This window comes from Lissotriton helveticus, chromosome 8, assembly GCF_964261635.1.
Source record: "Lissotriton helveticus chromosome 8, aLisHel1.1, whole genome shotgun sequence".
Classification (NCBI taxonomy): Eukaryota; Metazoa; Chordata; class Amphibia; order Caudata; family Salamandridae; genus Lissotriton; species Lissotriton helveticus.
In genome coordinates, this window is record NC_136069.1 from 182,508,526 (window position 1) to 182,525,092 (window position 16,567).

Below are 16,567 nucleotides of genomic sequence, written 5' to 3' on the forward strand. Positions count from 1 at the left end.
GCCTATCAACTGCATGAACACTCTCGCAGGAAGGGAGTGTTGTGGTCTGAAGTTTTGGATGAGCGACTGGATGTTGCCTATCCTCACTGCGTTTGGCTGAGCCGTGGCTGCCAGGGTGTCTATCGTTGCGCCCAAATACTGCCGCACATGGGCTGGCTGAAGGTGCGACTTCGGATAGTTTAGCGAAAACCCCAGACTGTGAAGAAGGTGAATGGTGTGGGACATGTCGGATGCGCACTGCTGGGCTGACTTTGCTTGAACAAGCCAGTCGTCCAGATAAGGGTAGACATGGACGTTCTGTCTCCTGAGGTGCGCCGCCACTGTCGCCCGACATTTCGTGAACACTCTGGGGGCTGTGGTCACCCCGAAAGGAAGGACCTTGAATTGGTAATGCCTATTTTGGATGGTGAACCTGAGGTATTTCCTGTGGGAAGGGTGGAGTGGGATGTGAAAGTAAGCATCCTTGAGGTCTAAGGTTGCGAGGAAGTCTCCCTGGTTTAGCAATGGAAGAACCTGCTGCAGTTTTAGCATGTGGAAGTGTTCTGAGAGAATGTACTGGTTCAGGGGCCGTAGGTCCAGAATAGGTCTGAGTGACCCGTCCTTCTTTGGGATTAAGAAGTACAGGGAATACACCCCTGTGCCTTCTTCTTCCACTGGCACGAGCTCTATTGCGCCTTTTTGCAGCATTGAAAGAACCTCCTGCTGCAATAAGTGCAAATGCTCTGCCGACATAGGACGGTGTTTTGGGGGCATGTTGGGTGGAGTGGATGTTAGCTCCAAACAATAGCCGAACTGGATAAGTTTCCTGACCCACCTGTCTGTGGTGATGGACTTCCAGACTGGCAGGAACTGCTGGAGACTTCCCCCGACAGGTTTTGGATGGTCGGGGGGCAGTGACAGGGAGTCACTGTTTGTTGGTGGCAGAGGAACGGGAACTGTTGTTGCCTCTGCCTCTGCCCTTGGAGCGGTTTCCCCGGTATCCTCCTCTACTCTGCCTGGTGTACGAGGATTGCGCCCGACCTTTGTTGAACTGTGTCTGCTGTGACATCTGGCCTCTGTGAACACCTCGATTGCCTGAGCGACGAAAAGTGTTCCCTCGAAACTGCTGGGACTGGAGAGCCCCCATGGACTTGGCAGTTTCAGTATCTTTCTTAATTTTTTCCAGGGTGGTATCCACCTCTGGACCAAATAACCTGTCTGGGTTCACCGGCTGGTTGAGGATGGTAGTCTGTATCTCTGGCTTGAACCCGGAGATTCGGAGCCATGCCTGACGCCTCAACATCACGCTAGTGTTGATTGCCCTTGCTGCTGTGTCCGCAACGTCTAGTGCACACTTTATAGCAGCGTTGGAAATGAGCTTTCCCTCCTGGACAAGCATCTCAGCTCCATCCTTAAACTGATCTGGTAGGTGTTGCAACAGGGTCTCTAGGGTGTCATAGTGTGCCCTGTCGTATCTGGCCATTAGTGCCTGCGTGTTTGATATACGCCAGATGTTGGCCGCCTGAGCTGCTACTCTCTTCCCTGATGCCTCCAGCACTTTTGACTCTTTGTCTGGGGGACGAGCTTCACCCGTGGTTTGCGAGTTCGCCCGTTTGCGGGCATTAGAGACCACCATAGAGTCCAACGGCAACTGGCCCTTTATGTATGTTGGATCGCCAGGCACCGGTCTGTATTTCTTCTCAATTCGAGGGTTAACAACCCTCGACCTTGTGGGCTCTTTAAAAATGTCCGCAGCATGCCTAAGGACCCCTTTTAGCATTGGAAGAGTTTTGACAGTTTTTTCTGCAGTGGAGAAAGTGTCAAAAAGGAAGTCAGCCTCCACAGGGTCAGCATGCATTTCAACATCATGGTTCTTAGCTGCCCTCTCAATCAAAGCATGAAATGCCGTAGAATCCTCAGTGGGAGATGTCTTGACATTGTACACCTGAGGGTCCAGGGCTGCATGCTGATCCCCTTGATCACCTGCCTCCACCCACGAGTCCTGTTGCTCATCAGGCTCTGTGTTGGTAGGAAAATTGTACTCCTCATCCTGCTCCCCCTCATCCTCCCCATCAGAATAAGTGGGTGAGGGTGTTGCACCTCTTAGAGTCTGTGAAACCAGTGGCTCAACTAAGACAGGTGCGTCTTGTGCAGGCTTTTTGCGCTTTAGAGGAATTGTGAATGACGCCAAAGGCTGCGATGCTGTAATCTTCCTCTTGTAAAGCGTAAGCTTTCCGGTGTCGGCATCGATGAAATGCTCCGACTGCTCTTCTAAAGAGGGTGGTCGATGCTTCAAACTCCCAGCCGGGGGAGTTGTCTTCGACACTACCGAGTCTTTGGGCACCGACCATGGAGCAAAGGCCTTCGGCGCCACCTTAGGCAGTAACATGAAGAGGATCGGCGTCGAAGTTTTTGGCGTCGGGACAGCTTGCTTCGGTGCGGAAGGGGTCTTCGGTTCCGACGCAGAAGCCTTGTCCTTAAGTCGCTTGAGGGAGTCCGAGACCTGCTTCGTAAAGGAAGCGGATGGTTTCGTCGACCCGACCGATGGCCTCGGTCCGCCCCCAGGGGAAGACCCGAGCGTCGATGCCTTTTGTTTCTCTGATCGAGGCGCAGGAGCATCCCTCACCGGTGCGCTGCGATGTTTGTCCACGGCCGCAGACGTCGACTGCTTTGGATCGGCAGCCTTGACCTTTGGCGTCGGGATCCCAGACTTCGGCTCCGCGCCCTTGTTCGACTTTGCCTCGACAGGCCTTCTGGCTTTCGGCTCGACGGCCTTGTCCGATGCAGTCTGGACAGTCTGCTCGTCTTTCGGCTCGACTGCCTTGCTTGACACCGAGTCGACGGACTTTTTTGAGCTTGGCTCCTTCACCACTTTTGGCGCCCTGACTGGCTCGACAGCTTTATTCGGCTTCGAGGCCTCCGAAGAGGACGGCGTCGATGGGGGAGCAGACGTCTTCGGTTTCGATGGCGTCTCGGCCATCTTTGTCTATATCGATACCGTTGGTTTCAGTTTCGGTTTCGATTTGGACAATGGCAGCTCCGCTGAAGTGTCCGTAGCCGGGCCGGAAGGCGGGGCCGTGGATCATGGTGTAAGGTCTTGGGTAAGGCCATGTGGCGATCCCTCGACCTGAGCCGTAGTAAGAGTACGAACGGGGTATAGCTCTTCCTCCGAGCTATGTTCCATGGCCCCATAGGCCTCGTCGTCGTCCCCTACCTCGTCGACGACTTCCTCTACGCCTTGGCCGTCGGCGTCCGCTTCGTAGTTGGACTCGACGACCACCGATGGAGGTGAAACGAAGTTGAACCTCTTGCTCATCCGCGTCGTCGAAGATGTCCACCGGTGCTGGAGCCGATCGCCGGGCCTCGAGTCGCGCTGCGCGCCGAAGCTTGATTGTTTTCTTTGAACGAAACCTGGAACAGGCCATACAGTTGGCCTCGTCGTGGTCCGGCGACAGGCATTTGTTGCAGACTGGGTGGACTTCGATGTGTGGGTACTTGGATCCACACACGGGACAGTGCTTGAACGGACTCCGTTCCATGCCGTCGAAAGTCTTGCTGCGTCGACTGGGCTTCGATCCCCGAAGAGTCACACGACCCCCTGGATATCCGACTCGATGAGCTGGAACAAGTCTGGCACCGAACGCAAACAATACCGACGGTTCGAAGAAGGCCTTTTGGCCTCGAAAAAGTTTTATATCGATTCCGAACCGGAGGTAACGAAATCACATCCAAACCCAATGGCGGAAAAGAACAATCTAAGGATGGAGTCGATGCCCATGCGCACTGTAGTCCAGGGAAGGAGCCACCTATCTCGTGATACTTCGAAGACTCTTCCAGGACAACAATGTGCAATCATCCGGACCCAACACTAGGCGGCGATCTATGCTATAGATATGAATTCAGCAGCCCACATGCCTCGAACATTTAGATATCCAAATTCTAAGTCCTCAGGAGCCAAATCGCTAGATTGAGCTGCATTGGGTCTGGATGCATAATCTCTCCATGGTTCTGTGTCAGTAGATGTGGGGCGAGTTTTAGTTTGTAATGTGGTACTACTGAGAGCTCTAGTAGCATGGTGTACCAAGGTTGTCTTGCCCACGTTGGTGCTATGAGAATCCATGTGAGAGAATGTTGCGTACCACTAATGGAATTAGTGGGAGAGGTGGAAAAGCGTACACAAATTTGTTTGACCAGTTCATCCATACCGCATTGCCTTTGGATAATGGGTGTGGGTATCTGGCGGCGAAGCTTGGGCATTTGGAGTTGTGCTTTGTAACAAACAGATATATCTCTGGTTGACCCCACTTTTGAAAAAATGCCTGAAGAACTTGATGATAAAGTTCCCATTCGTGTATCTGTTGTCTGACGACTTAACAGATCTGCAACTTGATTGTGAACTCCTGGTAGATGTTCTGCTAATAGAAAAATTTTCTGAGGAATGGCCCACCTCCATATGCTCTGCGCCAGCCGGGAGAGCTGTAGGGAGTGTGTTCCTCCTTGTTTTTTAATGTAGTACATTTCTGTCATATTGTCCTTGGGACTAGTACAGCTTTGTTTGATAGGTAATGCTGAAACGATTTTAGAGCTAGAAAAATCGCTAGTAACTCCAGATGATTTATGTGGAGTAGTTTTTGTTGCATTGTCCATGTACCCTGTACTGTGTGTCTTTGTAAATGCGCTCCCCATCCTGTGAGATGAGTCTGTGGTTACTATAATTTGCGGAACAGGTTCTATAAATGGCCGGCCCTTGGAAAGGTTTTTGGTGTTCCATCATTGCAGAGAGCGATATGTCCGGTCATCTACCACCACCAGATCTGTTATTTGTTGCTGAGCCTGATTCCACTGACTTGCCGAGCACTCTTGTATGGGGCGCATTTGTAGTCTTGCATATGGTACTATGAAAATGCAAGATGCCATCATTCCAATTAGTTGCATGAACACTCGAGCTGGTAGTGAGTACTTTGTATTCTTGTTGGGTTGGGGTACACTATTGCCTTGGAGGTATCTATTGTAGCACCTAGATACTGCTGAGACAGGGACGGTTGGAGATGGGACTTCTTTGATTTACTGTGAATCCCAGTTTGTGTAGCGGGCATATTGTTTGATGCGTGTGCTGTACACATTGGTTGTATGACTTGGATTTTAACCAATCGTCCAGACATGGGAAGACATGAATGTTGTCCCTTCTTAAGTGTTCTACTACTACTGCTAGACACTTTGTGAACACTGGAGGTGCTGTAGTTACTCCGAAAGGGAGTCACTTGAATTGGTAGTATTGACCTTCTAGAATGAACGGCAGGTACTTTCTGTGCGATTGATGGATGGGAATATGGAAGTAGGCGTCCTGGAGATCTAATGTGGCAAGGAAGTCGCCCTTCTTTATAACGGTAGAACCTGTTGTAGTGTGACCATATGAAAGTGGTCTGATTGTATGTACAGGTTTAGGGGCCTTAGATCTAAAATAGGTCTGAGGGACCCATCCTTTTTGCAGTAGAGATGCCACCTCTTGTCTTAGCAGTATGAGGTGTTCTTGTGACATGGGACGCTGCGTGGGTGGTATTGTTGTAGGAGTGGAAGTGAGCTCCAAGCAATAACCTGACTGAATTATTTATCTTACCCACCTGTCTGTGGTGATGGAGTTCCAGACAAGTAGGAACTGTTGTAACCTCCCCCGACAGGCGTGGAATGGTCTCGGGGGATGGAAGGGAAGTCACTGTTTGGGAGTAGAGGTGTTGCGATTGTGGTTTCCTCTACCTCTGACTTATTGTGGTTTCCTCTACACCCTCCTCTATAATATCCTTTACTGGGCGAGGTTTGGTTGGGCGCCTTGTAAGAAGAGGAGGTATTGTCGGTTTGGAACCCCTTAGAGGTGCCCCTATATGAGGAGCGACGAAAGGAAGGTCTATGGGCTTGTGTTTGTAAAGCTCCCATGGATTTTGCTGTGTGTATCTTTTTTCATCTTTTCCAGTGCACTATCGACTGACGGACCGAAAAGATGTTGTTGGTCAAATGGCTGGTTTAAGATACTGGCTTGTACTTCTGGTTTGAACCCAGAGATGCGTAACCATGCATGTCTACGCAAAAATACCCCTGTATTTATTGCTCTAGAGGGTGTGTCTGCTGTGTCTAGCGCACAGCGTATGGAGGTATTTGTAATAACATTGCCTTCCTGTATTAGGTCAGAAGCACTGGTTTTATATTGTTCTGGCAAGTGTTGCATGAGTGACTCTAACTCATCATAATGAGCTCTATCATATCTTGCTAACAAAGCTTGAATGTTAGCAATCCTCCAGACATTGGCTGCTTGTGAAATGGTGCATTTGCCCAAAGCATCTAAAAGCTTAGACTATTTGTCAGGAGGTGGAGCATCCCCTGTTGTCTGCGAGTTAGCTCTTTTTCTCGCATTTGACACTACTCGCGAGTCCAATGGCAACTGTCCTTTAATGTACGCTGGATCAGGTGGAGCCGCTTTGTACTTCTTTTCTAGTCTGGAGTTAATTACCCTGGCTCTAACTGGGTCTTTAAATATTTCGGGTGTATGTCTTACCACTCCACTAAGTATTGGAAGTGTGGTTGTGGTCATATGTGACATTAGTGTGTCCATTAGGAAGTCTTCTTCCACTGTATCTGTGTGTACGTCTACCCCATGGAGAGTGGCTGCTCTATGAATTAGCTGTCTAAACCCAATAGTGTAATCTGGGGTAGATGGTCTAGACGGGTATATGTCATCTTGTGGCAGATCTGGTGCATCTGGTACATTATAATCTTCCCATGGGTCACCTGATGGCCCAGGAATAACACCTGGGTCATTAATGTCGTCTATGTGAACACAGGGTGCGGGGACAGTGACTCTGGCCGGTAACACAACATATGTCAGCCTATCGAAGCTAGACCCTACACAAAAGCTGGGGATGCCCCTCTTGATCACCCACTTCCCACGGGAGACACTAAACTACTTTCATTAAATGTCCGGGGTCTAAATTCCCCGAACAAACGCAAGCCAATATGACACTACATCTTACACCACACAATCCAGACATCCTAATGCTGCAGGAGACCCACATGATGAAGGCAGATCTGCACCGCATGACACACCCAAAATATTCCCACCGTTACTGGGCCTATGCCACCTCCAAAACCCTGGGGGTGGAGGTGCTGTGCAAGGCTAACTATTGCACCTCCATAACTAGAGTGACCCGGGATGGGGAGGGCTGATATCTGAGACTGCAAATGCTATGGGGGAAACCACAGTTGACGCTACTTAATGTTTATGCCCCAAACACTGCTCAAGACGCGAGAGTCAGGCGCTTGTTATCTGAACAGTTCAAGTGGGTAGACGGGGACAATTTGGTTTGGCACCCTACACTAGATAGAAGCAACGCAACATTTCAAACACTGAGGCAATGTTGGTGCACCTTAAGAGGGACATTGAAGAATGGGGCCGGGCGGTACAAACATCCTGACGTGAGGGATTACTCCTACTATTCACATGTGCACACTTCCTACTCGCGCATGGACTACGCCTTTGTCACACCATCTCGCGTTACATGCCTGCGCTCAGCGAGCTCTCAGATATTTCCATCTCTGATAATGCTCATCTTGAACTCTTATGGGAAGATCGGACTTCCGGTCAGACGTGCCCGCCCCGCTAGCATATGCCCTCGCATCTGTTTCGAGATCCGGTAGATGTGGAAATGATACGGAAGAGTATCAGGGAATACTTCCACCTCAAAACCTTCCCCGAGATTCTTGCTGCACACACTGTGGGATGCGTTCAAAGCGACGATCCAGGACACAACAACCATTGCCATTGCGAGAGAGAGGGAAGCGGAACTAGTAGAACCTAAACTCACTGCAGAGATCAAGCTGCTAGAGCGTTCGGACAAACAAGCCCCAACCCGACGTATCAAAAGACAATTAGCTCTGTTGCATGGTCAGTTGCGTGGCCATCGCACGGGAAAAGCGGAGCACGCTCGGCTGGCCCTGCAGCAGCAATATTATGAAGGAGGGGATAAGGTGGGCAGGCTACTGGCTTGCACACTATGCCAGACGAAAGCAGACATCGCCAAATCCAGACAGGTGCCGCTACATGGGCAACAGCAGAAAAGGATAAATCTGAGGCGTTCCGTGACCATCAGCGACTGTACTCTCTGGAGGACCCCTTTCCCAGGGGACTACACTCCTACCTTGCTGATTGTGAGTGGGAGCCCCTGTCCACACACCACGTGTCTTTTAGACAACCCCACTACAGCAGAGGCATTATGTACAGCCATCAAGAGTCTCCCCCCTAAATAAAGCCCCAGGCCCAGATGACCTTCCAGTGCTCTTTTAGCGCAGGAACACCTCCTGCGCATGTATAATTTCTTTACAGGACACACATGCCTCACCCCCACCATGGCAATGGGCGAGATCTCCCTTATTCCCAAGGCAGGCAAGGACCTGGAACAGTGTTCTTCCTACCACCCATTAGCCGTGCTCATCACGGATACCAAGATTTTTACCAAAATATTAGCCACGAGTCTCGATCCCTACCTCCCTGGCCTCATTAGTCCCTACCAGATGTGGTTTATCCGCCACCGGCAGGGCCTGGACAATGTTCGTCGCATATCTCACCTTGTCGAAAAAGCACAACACTTGAATATCCCAACGTGCCTTCTCTTGCTCTATGCGTAGAAGGCATTTGAAAGGGTAGACTGGTCCTATCTACGCGCCGTGTTGAGTAAAATAGGCCTTGGACAGGACTTCATGGCGAAAATCATGGCATCGTATGTGGCCCTTACAGCTTGCATTTGAGTAAATGGGCAGGCGACAAGGCCGATATCATGGCATCAGGGTACGCAACAGGGGTACCCACTCTCGCCCCTGCTTTTTTGCGTTAGCAGTAGAGCCCCTGGCCATACGGATAAGAGAGCTAGAAGGGATAAAGGGCTTAACCCTTGGAGGCCAAATCCACAAGATTCATCTAGTCGGTGATGACCTCCAGCTTACGCTGACTCAACCTGAACTTTCTCTCCTGTGTGTGGTCGAAAACCTGCAGACTTTTGAAGCTGTATACAGCTTCAAAATCAATCTATCTAAATCATTTATCCTAAACATCAATATGTCGACCCCCAAGGCCAGAGTGTTGCAGGAACTGACCCCCTTCCAATGGACGGCAGACTTCATCAAGTACTCGCCTCCTGGTTCCATACAAACTGGGCAATCCTCCGCCGCTCAGTGCTAGCTGACCTTCAGAGATGAGAGCCTCTCCATATTTCACGGCTTGGACGCATCAACATTATTAACATGAACATTTTGCCCCAGATTCTATATTGGTTTCAGGCGCGGTCAACCCCGATCCTGCAGGCGGACATTGAGTCTCTCCAGGGAGACCTACGTGCCTTTGTATGGAACGGGAAGTGACCACAGGTGGCACACTTGCTACTGATGCGTCCGCTCGATAGAGGAGGTCTGGCATGCCCAAACCTACAGGAATACTATTGGGTAGCACATTTGAGATACATCTCCGAGTGGGTCGTGCAGGAGAGTGAAAAGCATTGGTTCCACATGGACCGTGCGGTGGCGTGCCAGTCATTGTGGGACGCCTGATCCTGAAGTGCTTATGTCGCGACACCAACCAAAACATTCCTTGAAATTTGGGATAGAATAGTGGTTAAAAAGGGACTGACTACATTTCAGTCCATGAACACCCCTATTCCACGAAATCTGGAATTCCGGGCCTCCCAACACAGCCGTTCGGCGGATGGAGTGCCAGGAAGTGCCGAACGATTAGAGACTTATTTATAGGGGATGACATTTGATGCATGCTGGTCAGAATATACGCTACCCCGCATGGTACAACATCAATACATGCAACTGAGGCACTGGCTCTCTGCCCATGCGACCCATGCGGCGGGGACGAGCCACTTCACCCTATTCAAGAAACTGGTGCGGGCCTTCGAGGGCACCAAGGGACTGATCTCCAAAACGTACCAGGTGTTACAATACTCAACCCCAACCCGTAGTCACAAATAGCAGACCGCCTGGCAGGACGCAACCCCGGGAGGACTCTCTTGAACAGCGGGATTAACTATGGCAAGACATAGCCCCAAACATATCGCAGCTTTCCCACCCGCGAAACTGCATACAAGCTAATGCTCCAATGCTACTATACGCCTTCTCACCTTGCTACTATATACCACACAATCTCCAGTCTCTGCTGGCGTTGTGGGAAGGAGGAAGGCACTCTACATCACATATGGTGGTCATGCCAGGTGATCCCCATTTTTTGGAAGGAGGTCCTGGGACATATTAAGTGCGTTGTGGGATACCCGATCCCACATTTGCAACACGTGGGAATCCTAGGTATATGTCCCTCTACCTTAGAGGAAATAACCGGGGCAGACTGTGCTCTCATCAGCCACTAACTCCGAGCAGCGATACAGCTTATAGCTTACACAAGGAAACAAATCTCGCCCCCCTCTGTGGCTCAGTGGTTCGTCAGGGTGTGGCACATACTGGCAATGGAGAGGCTCTCCCATAATATAGCGAACACTAAAAAGAAATTCCAATGCATCTGGCAGCCACTGATTTCCTATTTAATGCGCATTGAGCCCCCCAAAGCTGAGAGCCCTTCAGCTTTTGCACAGCGATTGAAATGCGCCTTAGCCCTGCCTCCATGGATAACTCTGGATACTCCAGATGCTGACCCCGACCCCCCCCACATGTTTTACTGCATGAAACGCTAGACACCCCACACCACATCACAATCTGTACCGTTTTTGTTTAATCGCTGTGGTCAGTTTTCTTTCCTTGCCTTTTCCTCCAACGCCAACCTGGCCATAAAAACACCCACGCATTCTAACGCTTAGTGCATCTGACATAGCGGGGTAAAATTCGAAGCAATTGTTGCTTAGGGGCGGACACCAGTGGGGGCGCGGCAACGCTCCCGATCCCACACATTGGGTTGTACCTCCCTGGGGCCCCTGAACATTTTACATGCTACTGGTTATGCTATATAACTTCACGCATGGCTAGAAGACCCTCCTACAGCCTATTTAGTCTATGTGCAATGAGTAACCTTACGCAGCCAGCCTGAAGTGTTTGTACGCAGCTTGCTGTGTAGTCCCATGCTGGTTATTCTGGTGTCCTTGCCAGTCTTCACGCTGCCGGCCCAGCCAGGGTTGTAGGTGCCATGCTGTGTTCAATATTGATTGCCTTTAATAAAGGTTTTTGAAAATCATTTTTTTTAAAAGTGCTGACCCTTTACTAAGATGGTGCCCGAATCGCATGGAGACAGGAAACTCCAGAACGGCACTAGTGTGCTTACAAGGAAAATAAAATCTGATCACACAAACCTGATCACAGGCTGCATGTTCACGCTCTATGATCGCATGTTGCGACTGCGCTTAATATATTTACGTTTTTCCTTTGTGAAAATCAGGGTATCAGTTTAGGTGGGTGTCCGAGGAGTTGGAAATCCCATATCTGATGGTGAATTGCAATTATCTTATACACTTTCTTGTCCATTTATTGTTTGCCACGGTGAAGCTCATAGCTAATCTCGATGGATTGCTTGAATATACTTTTATATCTCAAGGTATTCAGGATTCGAACCTTAAGGTCTCAATATTTTAAAATCTTGAATACATCGTAAACTAAGAAATCTATCTTCAGTCACAAGCAAAAGGAATAACATTCCTAAAATCACACATTTCTGGGGAATGGGGACATGGCTACAAATGTAGCACCAACTATACATTTTGATACAAAATATTTACCAATATATTAACATTGCCAAGCTTCTCAAATATATGTTACCATTAATAGTTACCAAAAAAGGAAAAAATGAGAGCTACTCTTACCTGTATGCATCGTCTTCCTTCAGCTTTCATATCATCCTGTGGGGTGGAGAGGCACGTCCAGTAGCAAACCAAAGGCTGCAATAAAAAAAGCAAAATGAATTTGTAAAGGGAAGAAACAATTACCAGGAAAAACCAAATATTACAATTTAGAAGAAAGACCATCGAGTTGGTGTACAAAAATAAAATAGAAATCTCTTCTCATTCACTAAACTATGAATGCACTGAATGAGTATAAGCACAACTGAAGCAAATACAAGTTGCTTACATTCAGTAATTATATTTCCAGTAAATAGTATGTCTTCCCATCTTACTTTATTAATATTTAAGGGTTCCAGAAGCTTTTCCCATTAGCAATAAATGTAAACACTGCCAGATGCACCATGGGGCTCCAGTCGTGGCTGCAACTGCAAAGAAGTGTCCACACTGACCAATATATGGAACAACCTTGCATGTTGTTAGTTCCTTACTGTTTGGACAGCCACCAGATGCACACAGATCACTACCAAAAGAGCTTAATGACAGCAGATCATAAGTTAATGGAAGAAACGAGATTAATACCTTTAAACTTTACTATGAACAGCAATATCTGCAAGGGGTAAGCAGGAGGACAGTGAGAATATCTGAAGATGTAGCACCCACCAGAAAGATTACTGAAGTTAAGCAATTATTCCATCTGATTGATACTTCTTTTTGTAGATTCCTCAGCTTATGAATATGTCCCACAGCACCTCCCAAGCTCTTCCTCAGATGCGGGACGGAGAAAGGCAAATATCACAAACTGTGACACCATTTGTCAGGGTAGCAGAAGCTTCCATAGACTTCAAAGAGAACGTAACTGCCAACTGGAAGTTCGGTCTTGGACAAGGAGCAGCAGGTCCTATTCGAAAGAGTGACTAAAGGTGAAATGGTACACTTAAGCACTATTTGGGCTCTCTCAACTGCAGGGGCATTAACAAAAAGCTGGTCACTCATGCCTTTAAAATACATCAGATCAACATAGGTGACAACTCACCTTGGGTCAAGACAGTACAAATGCTCTTCCTCCTTGGAAGAAGGAAAAGAAAGATGGAACAGTTACTCACTTGTAATCTAATTTTGCTTCAGGGAAATCTTCATTGATATTATAAGAACTGCAGTGTGCCGCCCATATGCTGCATCCAAAGCTATTTTAAAAAGATCCTCCCACTTTGAACCCCCGTGAAGCGCATCCCAAAAGTTAGCTTCCCAATATGGGATTTATAGAGAATTTTGTGTGTTTGATTATATATGCCTACTGTATATTTCCTGTTACGCATGCAGCGTGTCCGGTCTGGGTTAACCAGTTGCTATTGCTCTACGGATACACCTGTCCTCTTTTCCTCTCTTCTTGCTCTCTCTCGCCTACTCTCTCCTCTCTTCCCTCGTTCTCTCTCCCTCCTTTCTTTTTGGTTTGCTTTGATTAGTGTAAGCGTCCTTATGCCAACATTTTTATCCATTTGTACACTGTAAGACTTATTGTATTGTCTTTATTTTCATCTTTATTCCTCAATAAAAAAGATTTGAATAAAAAAAAAAAAAAGATCAACGCATTTGTTCACTTTTTATTTGCAAAGCCAAATCTTTTCATTTAAAACTATTTTAGCAGTCCAATAAAAAGGCTACTTAAGCCAATTCAATTTATTTCCTTTAATACCAGCAGCCAATTTAAAAATAAAGTCACCCAAAAAACTAGGAGTGAAGAAAATTACCATTTTGCAAACCTTTTTCAAAGGCATAAATGGACAACTAGGACAGTGCAGCCATAAAACGATGGAATACTGACATTGCTGCTATAAGGAATTCCAGGTCTTCATTATCTTATCATGCTCTCGATTAAGTAACATAGAAATTAAAGACTACTTTAGAGAGAATCTCCAGGTGTGTAAGCAGGACCACTTTGTTATAATGAAAGTCTTTGGTCCACGGAACATAAAGCTTCAAATGTAATAACCGTTTATGCATACGTGATATCAGCAAGAAGAACAAGTTCCTCACTTCTGTAACACTACTTTTGGTGGACACGAACCCGAGATTCCTCAGCTTTAGACTATCCCCACTAGACTTGATTAAGAGAACTTCAATACCAGAGCACCCATGTGCTACCTGGCAGCGTTCAGCATCGGCACCCACCCAGAAGTGAGGGAGCAGAGAAGCTTTAAGTGACACCCCTGGACGCGGATTGAATATGCTACTTACCAGTATGCATCTGTTCTTGGCATGTAGGGCTGCTGACATTCATATCTATAGCATAGATCGCCGCCTAGTGTTGGGTCCGGATGATTGCACATTGTTGTCCTGGAAGAGTCTTCGAAGTATCACGAGATAGGTGGCTCCTCCCCTGGACTACAGTGCGCATGGGCATCGACTCCATAGCCATGATTGTTTTTAGCCATTGTGGCGAAGATGGAGTGTAACAGTGTGAGCGATGACCATGCTAAGAGTAAGTGTAAATTCTGCAGCCGCTACAGGCGCCGGGGAGGAGGGCGGGCGATATGAATGTCAGCAGCCTTACATGCCAAGAACAGATGCATACTGGTAAGTAGCATATTCAGTTCGAGGCACGTGGGCTGCTGAATTCATATCTATAGCACAGAATACATAGCAGTCGCTCCATTATCGGCGGCCGCCTGTAAAAGTGTCTTTAGAACAGCCTGCCCTACAGCTGCTTGGAGTGCACATCTACACAGTAGTGTTTAGTAAATGTGTGTGGGGTAGACCATGTGGCTGCTCTACAAATGTCTTCCAAAGGGATATTACCAAGGAAAGCCATGGAGGCCCCCAACTTGCGGGTGGAGTGGGCTCTGGGGGGGGGGGGGGGGGGGGGGCGTTAAAGTGCGCTTAGCTTTTTGATAACAAATTTGAATACACTTAACGATCCACCTGGCTATACCTGCTTTGTAAATGGGGTTGCCCTTGAGTTGGGCAGAAAAGGCAACAAAGAGTTGTTTCGTCTTCCTAAAATCTTTGGCCCTATCGAGGTAGTACATCAAAGCTCGTTTGACGTCAAGAGTGTGGAGCATTCTTTCAGCCACTGTCTCTGGGTTTTGAAAGAACACAGGCAGTTCAATAGTCTGATTGACGTGGAACTGGGAAACTACCTTAGGAAGAAATTTAGGGTTAGTGCGCAGCACAACCCTGTTTGAGTGAATCTGTATGAATGGCTCTTGTACAGTGAGCGCCTGGAGCTCACTTACACGTCGCAGTGACGTGATGGCTATTAGGAAAGCCACTTTCCATGTTAAGAACTGAACCTCGCAAGAATGCAGAGGCTCAAAAGGTGGACCCATCAGCCTGGTGAGGACCACATTAAGGTTCCATACAGGAGTTGGTAGGGTCCTGGGAGGAATGACCCGTTTCAGTCCTTCCAGAAAAGCTTTAACGGCAGGCACTCTGAAAACCGAGAGACGCTGCCTGTTTTGGAGATAAGCCGCTATGGCGAATAAGTGTATCCGGATGGAAGCATATGCTAGATTGCATTTGTAAAGATGTAACAAATAACAAATGATGTCGTGAGTAGATGCATCTAGCGAGTTGATGTTGTGTTCTGCACAGTAAATGACAAACCGCTTCCATTTTGCGGCATAGCAAGCTCTGGTGGTGGGCTTCCTCGCCTCCCGTATGATATCCATGCAGTCGGGAGGCAAGTTAAGGTAGCCAAATTCTAAGACTTCAGGAGCCAGATCGCCAGGTTGAGCTGTTGCGGATCTGGATGCTGAATGTCGCCATGGCTCTGCGTCAAAAGTCTGCGTGTGAGGTTTAGCCTTTGATGCGGTACCACGGAGAGTTCTAGAAACGTGGTGTACCATGGTTGGCGTGCCCACGTTGGAGCAACCAGGATGAGTGTCATCGAGTGTTGCTTTAGCTTTCGTGCCACCAGCGGTATGAGAGGTGCTGGGAGAAAAGCGTACGCAAATCTGCCTGACTAGTTCATCCATATCGCATTGCCCTGCGACTGTGGGTGAGGGAACCTGGCGGCAAAGCTTTGGCATTTTGCGTTTTCCCTTGTGGCGAACAGGTCTATCTCTGGATGAACCCACTGCTGGAAGTACAGGCGGAGTACTGATGGATGTATCTCCCACTCGTGCATCTGGTGGCTGTACCTGCTGAGCAGATCCGCCATCTGATTGTCCTTGCCCGGGAGGTGTTCCGCCATGAGGAAGATGTTCCTCTGAATGGCCCACTTCCACATGCTCTGAGCCAGATGAGACAACTGTGGAGAGTGTGTACCTCCCTGCTTCTGAATGTAGTACATTGCTGTCATGTTGTCCGTCCGGATCAACACGACTTTGTTGCACAGATGTACCTTGAATGCCTTCATCGCCATGAAGATTGCCATCAGTTCTAGGTAGTTGATGTGCATCTTCTTTTGCTGCGTTGTCCATAGTCCCTGCACCGTGTAGTGGAGTGGAGTACATGAGCTCCCCATCCCTGGAGAGATGCGTCCGTAGTCAGGATAATCTGTGACACAGGTTCCTGGAACGGTCGACCCTTCCAAAGGTTGTGTGGATTCCACCAATGCAGAGAGCTGTATGCCCGACCGGTCACCAACACTAGGTCGTTCAACTGTCCTTGAGCCTGAGTCCACTGATGAGCCAAGCATTCTTGGAGCGGACGCATATTCCCAAATAGGGAAAAGTGCAAGTGCTTTTCAAAACATTTGACCCCGATTTAATCTCAGCAATGTTATATTTTTTAGGGCCACAACTCATAATTAGAGATTTTTTTAA

General features: G+C 48.2%; 1 protein-coding gene across 2 annotated transcripts in view; it reads right to left on the bottom strand.

The window, feature by feature from the left end:
* DYRK1A (dual specificity tyrosine phosphorylation regulated kinase 1A) overlaps nt 1-16,567 on the bottom strand; it is a 786,609-nt gene that overhangs the window by 612,288 nt on the left and 157,754 nt on the right. For both annotated transcript variants that reach the window (XM_078656853.1, XM_078656854.1), the window contains exon 3: nt 11,823-11,897. In XM_078656853.1, coding sequence (XP_078512979.1) covers nt 11,823-11,832 — 10 coding nt within the window. In that variant the 5' untranslated portion in view covers nt 11,833-11,897. The remainder of the gene's footprint in view (nt 1-11,822; nt 11,898-16,567) is intronic.